Here is an 18,360-nt window from a genome sequence, read left to right as displayed (position 1 = left end):
CATAGCAGAGGAGCCTGATGTGGGGCTCGAACCCACAACGCCGGGATCACGCCCTGAGCCGAAGGCAGACGTTTAACCGCTGTGCCACCCAGGCGCCCCGACACTCCAGCTCTTGGCAGGAAGCCTCAGTTCCTCTTCGGCTGTTGGCACAAAGCTTTGGTTCCTTGCCACATGGCCTTCTCCATAAGGTGGCCTTGACGATCTCTCAGAATGGCTCTGAGTTCCCCCAGAGGAGTGATCCCAGATAACAAGGATGGAAGCCATCGTGTCCTTGGTGAGCTGGCCTTGGACATGCCATCGTGTCTGCATTATCCTTCACATGGCACCAGCTCAGCCCTACTCAGGGTGGAAGGACATGCACAAGGTTGTGAAGTCTCGGCGGGGAGATGGTCACTGGGGGTCATCTTGGAGGCTGACCACCAAGGTGCGAATTCATTGCAGAACTTTGAGATTGATGGTGATGATATAGATAGTCATGTGTGTACTTATGTGTATATATAGGCGTGTGTGTGCATATAGGTGCTTAATAACACCTAACATACGGAATATGATAATACCTGTATTTTGGGGGCGCCTGGGTGGCACAGTGGTTAAGCGTCTGCCTTTGGCTCAGGGCATGATCCCGGCGTTATGGGATCGAGCCCCACATCAGGCTCCTCTGCTGGGAGCCTGCTTCTTCCTCTCCCACTCCCCCTACTTGTGTTCCCTCTCTTGCTGGCTGTCTCTATCTCTGTCGAATAAATAAATAAAATCTTTAAAAAAAATAATACCTATATTTTATTCTATTATTATATATATTTGGTCATTACACAAGTCATACATGAAAACAGAGAGACAACTTCCCCCACAACCATTTATTTTTTCCCAACTTTATTGGGGTACAATTCACAAACAAAAATTGTATATATTTGAAGTATACAGTAGGGACGCCTGGGTGGCTCAGTCCATTAAACGTGTGCCTTCAGCTCAGGTCATGATCCCAGGGTCCTGGGATCGGGCCACACATTGGGCTCCTTGCTCAGTGGGGAGCCTGCTTCTCCCTCTCCCTCTGACACTCTGCCTGCTTGTGCTCTCTCCCTCTCCCTTTCTCTGACAAATAAATAAATAAATCTTAAAAAAATATATACAGTATAATGGCTCAATATATGTTTACAGTGTGAAATGATCACCACAATCAAGCTGATCAACACATCCCTCACCTCACAGTTACCCTTTCTGTGTGTGTTATGATCTACTCTCTTAGCAAACTTCAAGTATACAAGACAGTATTGGGTTTTTTTTTTTAAGATTTTATTTATTTATTTGACAGAGATAGAGACAGCCAGCGAGAGAGGGAACACAGCAGGGGGATTGGGAGAGGAAGAAGCAGGCTCATAGCGGAGGAGCCTGATGTGGGACTCGATCTCACAACGCCGGGATCACCCCTGAGCTGAAGGCAGACGCTTAACTGCTGTGCCACCCACGCGCCCCACAAGACAGTATTGTTAACTCTAGTCATTTATTCATCTCGTAACTGTAAGTTTGTACCCTTTGTCCAACATCTCCCCTTCCCTCTCCAACCCTTGGGAATCAACTTCCCACTCTCTGCTTCTAGGAATTCAACTTTTTTTAGATTCCACATACATGTGAGATCTTACAGTACTTGTTTTTCCGTGTCTGTCTTATCTCATTCAGCAGCATGCCCTCCAGTTTCTTCCATATAGTTGCAAAAGTTTCTTCCTCGCAGCTGAATAATACTCCATCATATATATATATATACCCAACATTTTCTTTTGTCATCGATCCATCGACGGACACTCAGGTGGTTTCCACATCTTCGCTGTTGTGAATAATGCTGCAATAAACACGACAGTGCAGATATCTCTTTGCAATAGTGAGCATTTTCTTTGGATATATATCCAGAAATGGGATTGCTGGATGATATAGCATTTCTATTTCTGATTTCTTACAGAGCCGCCATACCGTTTTCCATAGCGGCTACACCAACTTACATTCCCATCAGCAGACACAAGGGTCCCCTTTTCTCCATATCCTGGTGCCCAATCATGTAATTTATATATACATATAAGTAGATATCCCTTTCCCCTCAAAATCTGGTCATCCTGAATTTACGGTCTTATAACAAGTTTTGGGAGCTACTAAACCCACACACAACGTCCCTCCAGCATGTGAATGTGTGGTCTGAAGAAGCCACCTGCAAAGGTGTTCTCTAAGGCCTGCTTCTCAAACATTCCAGAGCATTCCAACCACTGGTCTAGGTGTGATTCTGATTTCGGAGTCCTGGGATGTGGCCCAGCATTCTCCATTCCCACCAAGCACCCATGTGATCCTGCTTGAAGCTGCCGGTACACAGGCCACATTTGGGTTGTAGTGTCCTAAAATGGTTAATTATTAAATACTCAACTGGGCTTTCTGGAGGCTGAGACTTGCAATCTATGTTTTCACAACATTCCCCAGGTGATTATTTCTCTCTCTTTCAGTAGTAAAATAGACTTACCATCAAATTTTCCCTTTGAACCATTTTGAAGCGCACAATTCAAGGGCTTTATGTACATGCACGATGTTCTGCAATTTCACCATTCTTTAGTTCCAGAACCTCTGCATCCAAAAAGGGAAACCCATACCTATTATTAGTCCCTCCCCAGTCTCCTCTCCACCTGCCCCTCCTCAGCCCCTGGCAATCATGAATCTGCTTTCTGTGTCTATGGATTTACTTATTTTGGAAATTTCATAAAAAAGGAATCATAAAGAGGGGGGGCTCAGTCAGTTAAGCGTCCAACTATTGATTTCTGCTCAGGTAATGAGATCAAGCCCCGAGTGGAGCTCCATGCTCATTGAGAAGTTGGCCTGAGATTTTCTCCTTCTGCCCTGCCCCCTCTCCCCACGCACACTCTCTCTAAAATAAATAAATCTTTAAAAAAAAAAGAAAAAAGAAATGGAATCATTCCATACGTGAATTTTTGTGTTCTGGCTCCTTTCACCTGGCACGTTTGCAAGGTCCCTCTATGTTATAGCCTGTGTCCGAGCTTCATTCCATATCGGGGTGCCTCTTACGATGCCGTCTGAGATTGAGAATCTGCTGGATTCTATCTGGGCGCCATAGCCCAGAGTTTGAGAGTAAACCTCTGTGTCTGATGGCCTGTTCAATCCCCTCTGTAAGCCTCACTTTGCTTGTCTGTACGATTGGGGTCATAACAGCCCTTCCGTCTCAGGACTATTTGCAAAGTTACTGGCCTGTGTTAAGAGCTCAGTAACTGTTAGGCGTTGTTGTTATCCCATTCGGCGGATTTGCTGTAAGTGATCCAATCTTCTATTGTTGGACATTAAGGCTTTTTCTATTTTTCTGTGTTTTAAACAACACCGAGGCAAACATCTTTATATATAATATCTTTTTTTTAAAAGATTTTATTTATTTATTTGACAGAGAGAGAGACAGCCAGCGAGAGAGGGAACACAAGCAGGGGGAGTGGGAGAGGAAGAAGCAGGCTCCCAGTGGAGGAGCCTGATGTGGGGCTCCATTCCAGAACGCTGGGATCATGCCCTGAGCCGAAGGCAGACGCTTAACCGCTGTGCCACCCAGGCACCCCTATATATAATATCTTAACAGTTGTCAGTTATTTCCTTCGAATAAAACCCTGAAAGTGGAAATTTTTTTTCAAGATTTTATTTATTTATTTGAGAGACAGTGAGAGAGAGAGGGAGAGAGAGCATGAGCCAGGGGAGGGGCACAGAAGCTGACTCCCTGCTGAGCAAGAAGCCTGAGGTTGGGCCCCGGGATCCCAACTGAGCCACCCAGGCGATCAGCAGGTCAAATTTTTATTCATATTATGAAATCTTTTGACGCATAGAAAAACAACAGATAGTGAATATAATGAATTCATGATTTCCACCTCTGGGCTTACAAAGAAAAAAAAAAGACAAATATCAGTGCCCTGTGTGGCTTCCTGACTGCATTCCTTCCGCCCCACCTGCAGGGGTCACCGGTAGGACTTCGCCCCTCCTTTTGTCATCCCTGTGCACGTTTATACACATTTAAAACACGCATCCACACACAACCCTTATTTTACGTGTTTTAAAACGTCCCACACTCAACTATGCAGACTTCCGCAACTAGCAACAAGCTTTGGGGTCGTCCGGGTCGATGTACGGAGCGCTGGCTCCCTTCCACTGCTGTGTGGTGTTCCCTTGTATGAATACGTCACGATCCATTTATCCGTTCTCCATGTGACGGACACCTAAGCCGTCTCCCGTTTTTTACCACTACAAACACTTTTGGGAGCTTATCTTTTTGCTCACATGTGCGATGTTTCTTTAGGGTGTACGTAAGGACTGTACTCCTGAGATTTAGACATGCTGATAGGACTTGGCCAGAGAGCTAAGTTTTTAAAGTCCTGCGTGCTTGCTGGCCGCAGCTCTCCTCTGGAGCTATGGCCATCCTTACTGGGGGGCGGGAGGGGTACCTCGGTTGGGGGGAGCCGTCTCAGTCCCAGACGGGGAAGGAACAGCATAAACAGAGATGGGCGGCGCGGGGGGGGGGGGGGGGNGGGGGGGGGGGGGGAGGCTGGAAGCACCGAGAGAAGTTAAGCACCTAGGAGGATGTTAAGGAGAAACCCTCAGAGGGGTACCAGTGCGGTCCTCGTTTTACAAACACGAACCTGAGGGCCAGAAAGGGAAAGCCACTTCCCCCAACGTCCCAGAGCGACGGGGAAACCGTCAGCGTCATCCTCACTGGCTGGTCATCCACACATTCGTTCATTCACTAGACATTAAGGAGGCACCTACTCCGTGCCAGGCATTGTTCTAAGCGCACAAGACACACCGCCGCAAGCAAAACAAAGACCGCCCGCTCCAGCCGCTGGGCTTGCTATTCTGGGCGTAATTACGATGAATTGCTAATTATGTATGCCTCCAGGGCTGGAGAAGGTTGGTGATCCCAACTGAGGGAGGGGGCTGCCCCATGGGAGGCTTCTCCAAAGGCCCCGCTTCTCAGGCTCCTCCTTTCCGTCCCGTTCACCCACAGAGCTCTGGTGAGTGCTCCCGAAATTAACCGGGGTACTCGGGCCGGAGAAGGGGCTCTAGCACAGAGGGAGAGCGAGGCGCCCTTTGTAGCCGGGCAGAGCTGTCAATAAACTTTTGTCGCCTCGGCAACCGCAGGCCGGGCGGGGTCGACCGAGGCGCCCGCGCACCCACCCTCGCGCCCACCCCAGCTTTCTCCCCGCGGTTCGCGAAGGTTTCAGCGGAGAAAGAGAATGGGCCAGTCGCGAGTCTATGGTGACGGGCGGAGGCCTTAGCCTATGGAAGGACGAGCCGTTCCAGGGCCAGCCAATCACACGCGGGCTATGAGGCCGGTGGAGCCCGCCCCCTTTCCACTTGGACCCGAATAACCTGACCCAAACCCGAGTTTAGCCTGGAGCCACGACGCTCTCGGCCAATGAAGGCTTCGACTCCGGACGGTGGGCGGTGCAAGTCTCCATGGCAGCGATAGAAGGACAGCGACGGGAGCCATTAGCCGCAGTCGGCGGCGCTTGTCAGTGGCGCGGGCGGAGCGGGGTTTCGTAGGGGCACGGACGGGAGGGCAGGTGGGGAGGGGCCGAGTGGGACTCGGCCAATGGGAGCGGCGTGAGCGGCGCAGCCACTGAGGAGTGGCGGCGCCTTCGGCCAATGGGAGCTCCCGCTGGCCGCGGCGGGGCGGGCCCGGCGGCGCAGACGGGAGGCGCGGCGACCGAGTCTGACGAGAGCTGGAGCAGGCAGTGGGAGGTGGTGGCGGCGGCGGCGCGGGTGCCTGAGGAGGAGGAGGAGGAGGAGGAGAAGCGGGTGAGGGGCGGCGCGGGGCCCGACCTCTGAGCCCCCTCTCGGCCCCCAGCCCGCGCCGCCTTGGCTCCCGGTCGCCCCCAGCCCCGACTGTCCCCCACCCCGCCCGGCCCCTCCTCGTGTCCAGGCGCCCACGTCTCTCGGCCCTTCGGCGGGCCTCAGGCTGCTCCGGGAGCCCAGCCCCTTCCCTGTGCTTCCTCACCCAGGTCCCTCCCCGCACTCCCGGGCCCGAGCGGACTCCTCGGGTCGCCCTCGGACTCTCCACTCCCCTCCCTGGACCTCAGGCCCTTGCCCTGCACTCTCACCCTGCCCCGCCAGGCCCCTGTCTGCTTCCCCAGTGCCGCCCCGCGGACCTCAGCCCCCGCTGCTGCACCCTCAGTGCCTGCCCAGGTCCCTGCCTGGACCCCAGGCTCGCTCCTCTCCGTACGCGCAGGACTTGCCCCTTCTCTGCCTCTCCAAGCCCGGCTGTGGACCCCTAGGTCCCCCTCCACCTCCTCAGGACCTGCCCTTGACCCCAGGTCTCCACTCTGACTTTCGTGGGGTCATCCCTGCCCCCCAGGCCTTCCTGCGGCGCTCTGTGTCCAGCGGGCACCCCTGGCCCTTCTCCCTACCCCAGCTCCCCTCTGTGCAGTCTGTGTATTTTGTCTTTACCCACATGCCTCTCTGCAGCTTCCGCTCTGTCCCGGAGCCCTCTCGCAGCGCCCCGTCTTTATCCCCAGCCTTCCTGTCTTTTCTAGAACCCCTTTCCCCCCAGCTCTAGCTGCTGATCCCTCTTCGGCTCCCCCTTCCGTGCTGTCCCCCAAGGACTCCCTGTAGCACCGCGGTGTGGATGCCCAGCAGGCCCTCCCTAGTCAGGGTTAGGGGTCTTGTTTTGTTTCCTTTTGCTAATACCCTTCTTTCGCCCCTTTTTATAGACCTCTTCTGCCTCTCCATATCATTCCTTTTCTCTCCCCACTTCCCCGCTTTGTCCTCTGAGCCCCCCCTCCCGCAGAATCCTTGGAGAGGGAGCAGGTGCTGGGATCCCTCCCCTGCTCTCCCTCCCCTCACCCCCCTCCAGGCTGCCTGGGGCTTCACCCAGAGCCTCCGGATGATTCCCGAGGGCTGCTTGGGAGGGGGGGGAGGATGGGGAAGCGGGAGGGAGCTGGAGGCTGAGGCCAACAAGCGTGGGGGTGGGTGGAGGAACAGTCTGTCCTAGTGGGTGGGAAGTCTTGGATTTTTCCTTGGTGAGGGCTGGAGGTGGAGATGGGTTCCCCCGGCCTCCATCTCCTGTAGGGCTAAGCCTTAGGGTTATCCCTGACTGCCAATTAATCAGCCTTCCCTGTGTCAGTAGGGACTGTGCATGTGTGTGAGCGCGCGCGCGCGTGGGAGCACGAGGGGATCTGTGTGTGAGTGTGGGTGTGCACAGCAGGTGGTCGTGTGCACTTGGGGATTGGTGTCTGTGCTCCAGAGCATGAAGATACCAACAACGATGACTGGCATTTCTTTGGGGGCTTCCCCACTGTCAGAACTACTTGTTGCCTCCCGTCTTCACTGAGAGCCCTGTGAAGTCAGCATTGCTTTACTCCCTCATTTGTAGATGAGACTGGAGACCAAAAGGCTTGCCAAAGGCTGTGCAGCTCAGAAGTGGCAGTCCCGGGGCGCTGCCCCTGCCCCTACATAGTGCCCTTCACTCTGGGCCAGAGGCAGCATGGTCCGTGGGACACCATGGGACCTGACAGAGTAACAGCCAGAGAGCTGTGTGAGAATGACGACCTTGCCACCAGCCTCGTCCTGGACCCCTACCTCGGCTTCCGCACCCATAAGATGAACGTCAGGTGAGGCGGCCTGGGACAGGGTGGACCGAGGGCTCTGGGACCCCTTCCCCTCCCTTCCTCCACGGCCCCTGCAGCCCCAGGTGGGGGTGGGGGCGGGGCCCGGGAAGGCCCGGAGGGAATAGGCCAAGGCCCTGGGACCCAGGCGTGCCCTCTCCCCCAGCCCCGTGCCCCCCCTGCGGCGACAGCACCACCTGCGCTCAGCGCTGGAGGCCTTCCTGAGGCAGCGGGACCTGGAGGCTGCGTACCGGGCCCTGACGCTGGGAGGCTGGATGGCCCACTACTTCCAGAGCCGGGGCCCCCGGCAGGAGGCTGCCCTCAAGACCCACGTGAGGGTGCCCTTCCCTTCCCCCACCCTCAGCCCACGTGTCCTCCCTGTCACCTTGGCCTGTCCTGGGTCCTCCACCCTGCCAGGCAGAACCTCTGGAGCCCCAGGCTCCAGGCCCCTCTGCGAAGCGCCCCCCCCCCACTGCCCTGAGTTTCTCTAACTTCCTAGCCATTGGGACCATCTGAGACGAGGCTCAGAGAATCCTAGGAGAGGAGAGTTGGGGGCCTTCTGAGATGGAGTACAACCTCTTCATTTGACAGATGAGGAAACTGAGACCCCAAGAGGGGAAGTGAGTCCCCCAAGACCACACAGCGAGTCAGTGGCAGAGCAGGACTAGGACCCTGGAGAGAGAGGGCCTAGGACTACCCTGCCCCAGCTCCTCACCCCGCCCACCCCCTCACCTCCCCCAGATCTATCGCTACCTCCGAGCCTTCCTGCCTGAAAGCGGCTTTACCATCCTGCCCTGTACACGCTATTCCATGGAGACAAATGGAGCCAAGATTGTGTCTACCAGAGCTTGGTAAGAGCGCGGAGCTCACAGACAAGGGCTCCCAAGGCTGCTGGGAGAAGAACCCCTGCAGACCAGGGAAGAAGCCTTTGGTGCTGAGGCCAGGCCTAGTCCCACAGACCCTCTTTACCTACAGCAGCCCCAATGGGGGATGAGAACCCCATGGGACCCCAGGGTTGCAGGGGCTGATAGGGAAGTACCATTTATGCCCAGGGGGCAGGAGGCAGGGGTGGGAGCGCCCAGTGCCAGTGGGGCCCCTGCTGCATAGCACACGCTGCTGGGTAAGGGACAGGACAGTGAGCAAGGTGGACCCTGCCGGCCGCCCATGGTGTAGACAGAAGGCAGGTGTTGGCCGAGTAAACACATGGGTACCGACCACAGTTCCTCGGTGTTTCAGGACCCACGAGGGAATTTTGAGCGTTCTTGGGAACCGGGCAGAAGCAGAGGCCCCACCAGAGGGTCTGCTGAAGCGTGGTGGCGGGAGGGGGGGGCAGGTAGCTTGCGGGGAGTTACTGGGGCTCATGGGGAGTGCAGGCAGAAGGACGACTTGTGCGAGGCCCAAGGGCAGTTGGGGCTGGAGGAGGAGTCCAGCGCAAGAGGACAGCAGGAGACATGCCTGGGTCTACGTGGTGTCCTGTCTGGACGCCATCCTGTCCTGGAGGATGCTGGATCCAGGAAGTGCCCCAGGAAAGTGGGTGGATTGGAGAAATCTGGGAGGAGGCCCACAGTGGCCAGCAATGGTTTGTGGGAGGCCTGGTGCCCCTGGCCCCTAGAGGCCCCTGTCGGCCGAGATGGTTGTCAGAGGCACTGCTCACAGACCCACGGCCTGGCATCTTGGCAGGAAGAAGAACGAGAAGCTGGAACTGCTGGTGGGCTGCATTGCGGAGCTGCGGGAGGCCGACGAGGGGCTGCTGAGGGCCGGGGAGAACGACTTTAGCATCATGTACTCCACCCGAAAGCGCAGTGCGCAGCTGTGGCTAGGCCCCGCTGCCTTCATAAACCATGGTGGGGGCAGGGGCAGGGCAGGTGGCAGGGGAGGGGGTGGTCCCCGCTCCCCTCTGCCCAGCCTTCCGCTCACCTAGTCTCTTCTCTCCCCCGCCCTCCCCTCAATTTTCCAGACTGCAAACCCAACTGCAAGGTGAGACTTGGACCCCCCCACCAAGGAGTGGGCATGAGGGAACCGACAGGGCCCCGGGGAGGCGCATTTGGGTCAGTGACTAGGCAGAAAGTGCCCAGAGTCCCCCACCCCTGGCCACAACCCTGTTTGTGCCCGCAGCTGTCTGAGTCAATGAGAAGAATTTGGAAGGGGGGGGGGTTGGCCAGAGTCATGGCCGTGCCACTTGGAGGGGGTAGTGTGGTGATGGGGAGACAAAGTGCCCCTGCACCTGGAGCCCCAGGCCTGACCGGAGACGCACCCCGGCCACAGCAGGAGGCAGGGGGTGCCACCTGGGTGAGGCCAGAGAGTCCCCTAGAGCAGGAGGCTCAGAGGCAGGACTTCCAGGCAGAGGGGGTGATCTGGGGAAGCGGTGCTCTGCGGGGGCCGCTGTCGCTGTGTTCTCTGTGTTGGAGCATGGAGTTGCGAGAAAGGAGAGCTGTCTTGGGGAGGCCTTGGGTGCACATCCTGCCAAGCGTGGAGCCCCAAGGTGTGACAGGGGATTCGGCGCTGGGGCTCCCGGGTTAGAACTGGGTTCGAGTGCTGGCTGCAGCACCCCCAGCTGTGTTCGCTCCTCTCCGACGGCCTCCCGCCACGGAGGTGAAGCTCACACCCTTGGTTCCTGTGCTGTGTGACTGCAGGCCAGTGACGCGGCTTTGCGGTGGGAAACATGCAGGGTAGGACGGAAAACAAGGCTCTGTAGTGACGTGGGTGGCAGCCCCCTGAGGGCCCGGGAGCCGGGCACCTTGTGGAACAGGGAGGCTGCCCAGAAGTCAGAGCCAGAGCCAGGCGCTGAAGGAGGACCAGGATTTTCCTAGGTGTTGAAGGAAAACCGAGGCGTGTCAGGGCATCCCAGACAGGTGCGGCTCAGTGGAGGGCCGGGAGGCAGGCCCGGCATGCTAACCGTGGCCTCGCATGCCACGGAGGAGCTCAGTCTGCCCTGTGGACGCTCCCACTGGGTGAATAATGGGGCTGGGTTTTGAGATGGCCCTGGCAGCTGATGAACCAGCAGCTTGGCAGGAATGGAGAGGGACCAGAGGCTGGCGCGTGACCTGATGTGTGACCTGCTGCGTAACTGAGAGAGAGGTCGGCTCCAGCTAGAGGCTGGGGGAATGGAGAGGACAAGGACACAAGACCTTGTGCATGGAGGCTCCGGCCAGTTGGCCTGGAATCGGGCAGGCAGGCGGTGAGAGCCACCCCCAGGCGTGTGTCAGGCTAGAGGGGACCAGTGGGAGTCCCACTCCTCTCAGAGGGGGAGCAGGGGGCAGGAGTGGCCGGCGGGGCAGCCATCCCAGACCGGGGCTGCAAAGTGGACAGGCACTGGGAAGGGAGCTGGCCAGGACCAGCAGAGCTTGGACCCGGCTGGCAGAGCTTGGACCTGGCCGCCAGGGTGCAGGCTGGCAGGGAGTGGGGAGTGGGTTGCGGCAGGTCAGAGGGGGCCGAGGAAGAGTGCAGGAGGGAGCAGCCAGTAGGCACTGCCAGCACTGCCAGGGGCCAGTTAGAGCATCATCCTGCAGGGAGGGGTGGAGGCCAGCAAATGGGTGGGAAGTCAGGGCGTGTGCGGAGGGCAGGCCCTGGAGGGGTGGCCCCCCCCCAGCTCTGGGCTCCCAGCCCCTGCCCACCACTGCCCGCCCCTGCCCCAGTCCCCATCCCTGGGAGTGTACCTGGCCAGGCGGGGTAGAGCCCCCCAGCCCCCAGGACAGGCCGCTGAGCAGCCCGGACCCCAGTTTGTGCCCGCAGATGGGAACGCGGCCTGCGTGAAGGTGCTCCGGGACATTGAGCCTGGGGATGAGGTGACCTGTTTCTACGGGGAGGGCTTCTTTGGTGAGAAGAATGAGCACTGTGAATGCTACACCTGTGAGAGGTGAGGCACCCGGGAGGGGTCTTGGGGCAGCGGGCAGAGGCAGGAGAGCCGCTGCTGGGAACCCAGAAGTGCTTCCTCAGGGTCCGCTCCCTTCTCTCTCCCTCCCGCTGCCCCCAGGAAAGGCGAGGGAGCCTTCCGCCTGCGGCCCAGGGAACCCCTGCCCCCTCGGCCCCTGGACAAGTATGAGCTCCGGGAGACCAAGCGGAGGCTGCAACAGGGCCTGGACGGTGGTGGCCGGCAGGGCCCGCTGGGCCCGAGGGCCTGTGCCCACCTCTCCCCACTGCGCCGGGACCCGTTCTGTGGTGAGCCCCCCAGGCCGCCCCCTCTTCTGTTCCCCTATCCTGCCACCTCTTGCTCTCCCACCCCATTGGGCCCCGTGCCAGAAGCCTGCTCATGCTCCTTTCTCTCTCCCTCCCCCGCTGGCCTCCACAGCTGCCTGCCAGCCCCTGCGCCCCCTGCCCTGCAGCGCTCGCCCTGACACCTCGCCCCTCTGGCTCCAGTGGCTGCCTCAGCCCCAGCTCAGGGTGCGCCCCCGGAGGCGCCGACGCCCCCAGCCCCGGCGGGCCCCAGCACCACCCATTCTCCGTGCTGCCCGCGTCTCCTTGCACCAGTGGGGAGGCTGTGGCCCCCGCTGCTGCCTCCGCGCAGAGGCCTTGGTGGCTCTGGGCCCAGCCCCCCGTGCCCACTGGGCCCCTCAGCAGGACTGGCACTGGGCCCGGCGCTATGGGCTGCCTTATGTGGTGCGTGTGGACCTGAGCCGGGTGGCCCCAGCCCCACTTGCTGCCCCTGCCCCTGCCGGGACCCCAGGCCCTGCCCCCATCCCCAAACAGGCCCTTGCCTTTGCCCCCTTCTCCCCACCCAAGCGCCTGAGGCTGGTGGTCAGCCATGGCTCCATTGACCTGGATGTCAATGGTGATGGGCCTTGATGGGCTGGACAGGGAGGCCCCAGGCCAGGAGAGAAAGGAGTCCCTCCTCGTCCCCCTTCCCCCCAAGCCTCAAGTTCTCGGAGGACTCGTTAACCTCTAGAAGGAGCCGTTGGACCTCTGGGAGGGAGCTGGCGCTTGGCCCCAGCACAGATCTGCCCTGGGCTGGGTTGGTTTGGAGACAGCCAGGAATCTGACCCTTGACCCTTTGTGACTGCTGACCCCTGAGCCACCCCCACCCCAGCAGGGTGCCCTGGCCGCTGCTGCCCTCCTACCCCAGCTCCAGCCTCAGGACTATGGGAGCCGTTCCCTTCCCTACCCACCTCCTGCCCAGGGAGCAAAGCCATAGGGGGTGGGGGCCACCCCATGGCATCTCCCCAGAAGCCCAGGCCTCAGGAGGAGGCAGAACTGACCTGGGGGTGGCACTGCCTAGAGACTGCGCTACAGAGGGGAGTGGGCTTGCTCTCAACTCTGAGACTGTCTGAGGTGGGGGGCAGGGTGGGGGGTGTCTGGGACACGTCCTCACCAGCCCGTGGGTCTCAGGGAGGCCGGATGCGACCTCATCTTTCTTATGGTGCTATCCCTGGTGCTACTGGGGTGTGTGGGTCCCTCCCCTCCCCCACACCAGAATGGGGTATGTTGGGGGATTGGAAGCACTTGAACTTTTTATTTTATTAAAACCTTGTTATAAGCAGCGCCCTTTGTAGCTTTTCATTTTGATTGATGTTTTGAGGGGATGTTTGTCAGCAGGGTGAGACCCTCAGCCCTGCTGGGGACACCAGGCCAGGGGGAGGTGGCCCAGGCTTTGGGGGCCTATGAGCTTTGGAAGGGTGAAGGGTCCACAGGACATCCCCTGAGGATGGCGGAGGCCAGAGGCCAGAATCATCTCCGCCCAACCAGACTTCTGAAGAGTGCTTCTGGAGCTGTCCGCAGGTGGGAGAGGACGCTCCCCATCATTCAGACAAGGTAACAGGTCCTGCAAGCAGAGGGTCCGTGGGCCGGCCACCCTCTGAAGTCCGCTGCCCCTGCACCCGCGTCCGCGTCCTGTCGGTCGGCCCGGCTCTGTGGGACCAGGGCCATGACCCTTCTCAAGCTGCTCAGGATCCAGGTCAGTAGAGACCCTGCCATCGTCTTCATTCTCACCTCCGCCCCATTGGCCCAGAAGATATGCGAGATATGCGAGAAATGCGGCCAGCTAAGGAGACCAGTGAGTGGGCTGCTCCAGGGGCCGGTCTCCTCCTGGCCCTGAGGCCTCAGCCACGGCTGAGGTCAGGTGGGGCAGGGGGCTGAGGAGCAGGTGGGGCGGGTGGGGCACGCGGAGGGGGGACCACCTGGAGGGGGGACTGTGTCAAGCTATAACCTTTTTACTTCAAATTCCTTCCATTTAGAGAGAGCCCACTTCCTTTGGGAATGAGAGAGTGAGAGAGAAAGAGTGAGTCTCTCTTCCCTGCGACTCCTACTGCCCCTGCTAGTTTTCTGTCTCCTGTTGAAGACGAGGGAGAAGAGGACGCGGAGGGACGGCAGTCCGTAAAGAACCGGCCTCGACACAGACGGGCGTGCGGGCGCCTTCACTGGCTTCTAGACAGGACCGCAGAGCCAGGATTCTTCTCCCAGCCGGCCACGGGGTCACCAGAACCTCCAGACATTCTACTTTAAATGTAGTAACTGCATATGCTCCTGTGCGTTCTTCTCAGGGAAGAGGATTTGAAGCCTTCATCCGATTCTCAAGAGTGTCTCGAACCCCAAAAACAAAGATCAGAAACCAATGATCAGGGTCCCACCCTTGGCTCTGCCACTCTGGAGCCAGCTGGCCCTGTGTTGTAGGAGGACAAGCACCAGTTGTGACAAAGGCGTTTCCAGACACTGCCCAATGTCCCCCTGGGGCAAAGCCACCCCTGCTGAGAGTCACGGCGGGGGGGGGGGGGGGTGGGCGNGGGGGGGCGGTTGAGCGACAGGGTGATGGGGAGGGAAGACTTCCAGGGCAGGAATTGGCTCCTGCGTCTTGGTGCCAGCCTTCACGACAGCACTCCCAGGGCCCCCCCCCTTTACAGATGGCCTGCGGGCATCCCCCTTGCTGCCAGTTTCCGCCCTGACCCGGAGAATATGGCCCCCACACGACAGGGAAGTGCAAGGAGTTCAAGTTGTGGCCATTGAAGGGCCAAGACCTGGCGGGAGGGGGTGGGGGTCGGGAGCCAGGCTTGGCAGCAGGAGCTCCCCCTGGTGGCTGAGGCCCAGGGGGAGGGGAGCGTGAGGGGCCGCAGGTCAAGGCGGGGCCTGGAACCCCATGAGACCCGGGCAGCCTGGGCGAGGGTCAAGGGAAGGAGTGGGCGGTGAAGGAAAGAAGGAGCTGCAAGAAACAGAATAATCGCAGCTCACAGGTCGGGGTCTGCGCTCTGCTGCCCGCCCCCCCAGCTCTCTCCTTCCCTCTGGTGGCTGGGAATGCAGCAGAGCCAAGAGTGCCATCCAGGCCAGGAACCCAGGTCCTGGGCCCATGTGTCTCCTGGGGGCACACATGGCTTGACCAGATGCCTCCAGAAGCTCCAGGCCCCTGTTGATGGGCTGGCCATCCCGGAGCTGCTGATCGAGGAGGGCAGTGGGTGATCTGTCACTGCCATTGTCCGGGATGGTGTGGGGCACCAGGATTGAACTGCCACACTGACGTTCCTCGAATTACCTACACAGACAGAGCCTCCCCCCACACACACACCCCGAGAGCACTGGGCTAGACGATTCTTTTTTTTTTTTTTTTTTTTTTTTTAAAGATTTTATTTATTTATTTGACAGAGACAGAGACAGCCAGTGAGAGAGGGAACACACTCAGGGGGAGTGGGAGAGGAAGAAGCAGGCCCACAGCGGAGGAGCCCGACGTGGGGCTCGATCCCATAACGCCGGGATCACGCCCCGAGCCGAAGGCAGACGCCCAACCGCTGTGCCACCCAGGCGCCCCTGGGCTAGACGATTCTAACCTGTAACTCACAGCATCATCTTCCCCAACAGCCCTGTGAACTACACGGTCGTTAGCACCGCATTTGGGACGGAAAGACCATGGCAGAGGGCTCAGGGAGTTTGGGGCCACGGGGCTGGCATGCTGCGCAGGTGGGACTTGAGCCATTTCTCAGAGTTCATCAGACTCTGACAAAGAGGCAGACAGGAGAGCAAGGAGTCTGGAGCTGGGCCGCAGGGCTTCCACGGTGTGGGTGGGGGAGGGAGAGGGAGAGGGAGAGCAGGTGCCTCGAGGCTTCAGGCTCTGGAGCAAAGGGTGAGAGGCCGCTGAGCAGTTTGGTAATTCTGAGGGGGAGGCACCTGAGCCTGGCCGTAGAGAGGGGGGAAAGAGCTGGCTGAGGGTCTGCAGAGACAGGGGAGGAAGATAAGATGGACTGAGGTTGAGGGGATGGCACTGGAGGAAGAGGCGGAAGAGGGGAAGGAAGTGGTGAGAGCGGGGGTGCAGACTGGGAGGAGGGGGGGAACCAGTTGCGCGGCCTCAGTTTCCTCCGACCTGGGAGCCTGCTGCAGGCCCCTGAGGCTGGCATTGGGTGCTTCCAAGGAGCTGGTAGAGGAGCTGTGGGACAGGTGTTTGGGGGGTCTGCAATGATGTTGGTGCAGACCCTGCCTTGGGCTCCGGCATCCACAGTGCAGTGGTGGCAGAGTGTAAAGAATGTTCCAGAATGGGGTGCCTGGGTGGCTCAGTCAGTTAAGCATCTGCCTTGGGCTCAGGTCATGATCCTGGAGTGCCAGGATCAAGCCCCCCATCAGGCTCCCCACTCAGCAGGAAGTCTGCTTCTCCCTCTGACCCTCCCCCCTCTCGTGCTCTCTTGTTCACTCTCAAATAAAATCTTAAAAAAAAAAAAAAGAATGTTCCAGAAGAGGGGCACCTGGGCAGCTCAGTCAGTTAAGCATCCAACTCTTGATTTTGGCCCAGGTCATGATCTCACTGTGGTGAGATGGGGCCCTGTTTGGGGCTCAGCAGGGAGTAGGCTCCCTCTCCCTCTGTCCCCCAGCTTGCACAAGTACTCTCTTTCTCGCTCTCTAAAATAAATAAAATCATTAAAAAAAAAGTTCCAGAAGTGGTCAGGGGATGATGGTGGGGAGGATCCTGGGTCAAAGGTGGAAAGAAGGAGGAAGGCTGGGAGTGGCTTCTGGGCAACGGGGTACCCGGGGTGAGGTTGACAGCCTGGCCAGGGCTGCACAGGTGTTAAGCCCTGTGGTCAGAGGCTACCTGGGTGACCTCACTGAGTGTCAGACACCCGTCAGCCCCATCTGGTGACTCAGACCTACCTTGCCTGTGTGGCACTGCTGACTTCCCTTCCTCAATCCAGCAGCACCACCACTGGAGCGGGACAGCCCTTCCCGCAGCTCTCAGCACACCCTGTGTCCTCACTTGCCCTCCTGCCTCGCAGGCTGTGGTTGGAGAGGGAGTCCCTGGGCAAGTTATCTGGGTGGAGCCGTCCCAGCAGGTGAGACACCTGGGGTGTGCCCTGGGTGGGGTGACGAGGGCAGTGTGGGGGGGATGGTCATCGAGGAGGGTGGGAGGAGTGGGATAGAGCCAGTCCTCCCCCGAGTCTGCTCAGCCCCTCCCATCATCCTGGCTCTCCCGGTAACGGGACTCTGCACCATCCGGGTTTACAGCTGGGGAAATGAGGTGTATACAGGTCAAGAGGCTTGTTCAGGGTTACTGCACAAGTTGTTATGATTAGTAATAGCCACCTTTGAACCCCGGGATTGATCAGCCCTCTTGAGACTACTTCAGGTAGAGTGTGGGTCCAGCCTGTCCCAGGAAGCATACAGCTTCAGGGAGAAACAGTGGAATCCAGTCCTGCCCAGGACTGTGCTTGTTAAGGGTAACTCCTCAGCCTTGGGGGGGGGGGGCGCTAGACAGGTGACATTTCAAGGGGCCTTTAGAATCAGAAGGAATCTTAGTGTTGCCACCTCAAAGGCTGGCTGAAGGCAGGCCCGGCGCCTGGATGGGGCAGGAGCAAAGCATTATTCAGACAGGAGCTCAGAGCATCCTGGAGGAGCATCCTGGAGAAACTGAGTGACAGACGTCTGTGGAGAGAGACTGCTCTGGCTGGGGACGGTGCTGAAAGGACAGGGCCAGGCGTGCAGAAGACTGCTGCCAGGGGCTCGCGGGATGAGGACGAGTGTCAGGGGCAGGGGAGTGAGGGAGAGTGGTGAAGAGCTGGGAAAGGGCCCGGACCTGGGGAGGGAGGGATTGTGGGGTACACAATCAACCCCCCCAGAATTTGGGAATGCAAGTCCCAAAGGAGTCTGGGGAGGTAAGAGGGGAAGAGGATGCTGAGGGAGGAGATGGAGGGCGGACCAGGTGTGGGGATGGACAGTCAGGAGCATCCACAGGAGCCTGGGCTGGCGGCCGCTGCCTGCTGGAGGCATTGGAGCGGCGGCGGGAAGGGCTGGGCTTGATCCTGCCCTAGAGACCTGACGATCGTCCCTCCATCCCTGCCCCCTCTCCCATAAGAACCAGCAGTGTTAGCTGCAGGGCACTGATACAGGAAGGACTTCTCCAGCCCCCACGCCAGATATTAAGAAGAAATAGCAGCAGCAACAGAGTTTTATTTATGGCTTACAGACGGGAGTGGATAGCCAGGGCCGGGTCTCCGGGAGACGCCAGGATGTGGGGTCAGTGCGCCGATTCTTCGGAGGAGCGGCACTCAGGCCGTCAGATTTTGCCCGCGAAAGTCCCGTTCTGGATCTGGTCGGTCCAGCGCTGCACCTGGGGAGGGACGGGCGGGAGGGGAGGCGGAGGGCGCCGGCTCAGCTCCACGGGACCCTCCACCCTCGCCCCAGTCGGCCGGCGAACGGCGCCCCCTCGGCCTGCTCACCCAGCTCATGGGGCACAGCGAATGGAACACGCGGAAGTAATACTCGCAGGGCTGCGTGCCCTTCCCGCGGCGGTTCATTCTCTTGACGCAGCGGTGGTAGTCTGCAGGGGGGGCCGGGCGGGGGG

At 58.9% G+C, this 18,360-nt stretch overlaps 2 protein-coding genes across 4 annotated transcripts in view; one reads left to right on the top strand and one right to left on the bottom strand.

Moving 5' to 3' along the window:
• The first annotated feature begins 5,504 nt into the window (after positions 1-5,504).
• Positions 5,505-13,095, top strand: KMT5C (lysine methyltransferase 5C). 3 transcript variants are annotated; one of them, XM_002926403.4, is made up of 9 exons: positions 5,550-5,814; positions 7,388-7,625; positions 7,786-7,951; positions 8,361-8,470; positions 9,300-9,463; positions 9,577-9,596; positions 11,339-11,475; positions 11,593-11,777; positions 11,908-13,095. In XM_002926403.4, the coding sequence occupies exons 2-9, from the start codon at positions 7,516-7,518 to the stop codon at positions 12,399-12,401; spliced, it is 1,386 nt and encodes a 461-aa protein (XP_002926449.1). In that variant the 5' UTR covers positions 5,550-5,814; positions 7,388-7,515; the 3' UTR covers positions 12,402-13,095. The 3 variants fall into 3 exon arrangements, 2 of the variants coding, with proteins under 2 accessions (XP_034493922.1, XP_002926449.1); XR_004618949.1 differs by lacking the exons at positions 5,550-5,814; positions 11,593-11,777; positions 11,908-13,095 and adding an exon at positions 5,505-5,527 and having other exon boundaries at positions 9,577-10,797; XM_034638031.1 differs by lacking the exons at positions 5,550-5,814; positions 11,593-11,777; positions 11,908-13,095 and adding an exon at positions 5,505-5,527 and having other exon boundaries at positions 9,577-11,475.
• Positions 13,096-17,946: 4,851 nt separating this feature from the next.
• LOC100472635 (cytochrome c oxidase subunit 6B2) overlaps positions 17,947-18,360 on the bottom strand; it is an 8,053-nt gene continuing 7,639 nt past the window's right edge. Inside the window, exons 2-3 of the mRNA XM_034638090.1 lie at positions 18,236-18,336; positions 17,947-18,126 (exon numbers count right to left, since the gene is read on the bottom strand). Coding sequence (XP_034493981.1) covers positions 18,073-18,126; positions 18,236-18,336 — 155 coding nt within the window. The 3' untranslated portion in view covers positions 17,947-18,072. The remainder of the gene's footprint in view (positions 18,127-18,235; positions 18,337-18,360) is intronic.

The sequence above is a fragment of the Ailuropoda melanoleuca genome, chromosome 12 (assembly GCF_002007445.2).
Source record: "Ailuropoda melanoleuca isolate Jingjing chromosome 12, ASM200744v2, whole genome shotgun sequence".
NCBI classification, from domain to species: Eukaryota; Metazoa; Chordata; class Mammalia; order Carnivora; family Ursidae; genus Ailuropoda; species Ailuropoda melanoleuca.
The sequence above is the reverse complement of the archived record's forward strand: the minus strand, read 5'-3'. Positions and strand labels throughout refer to the sequence as shown.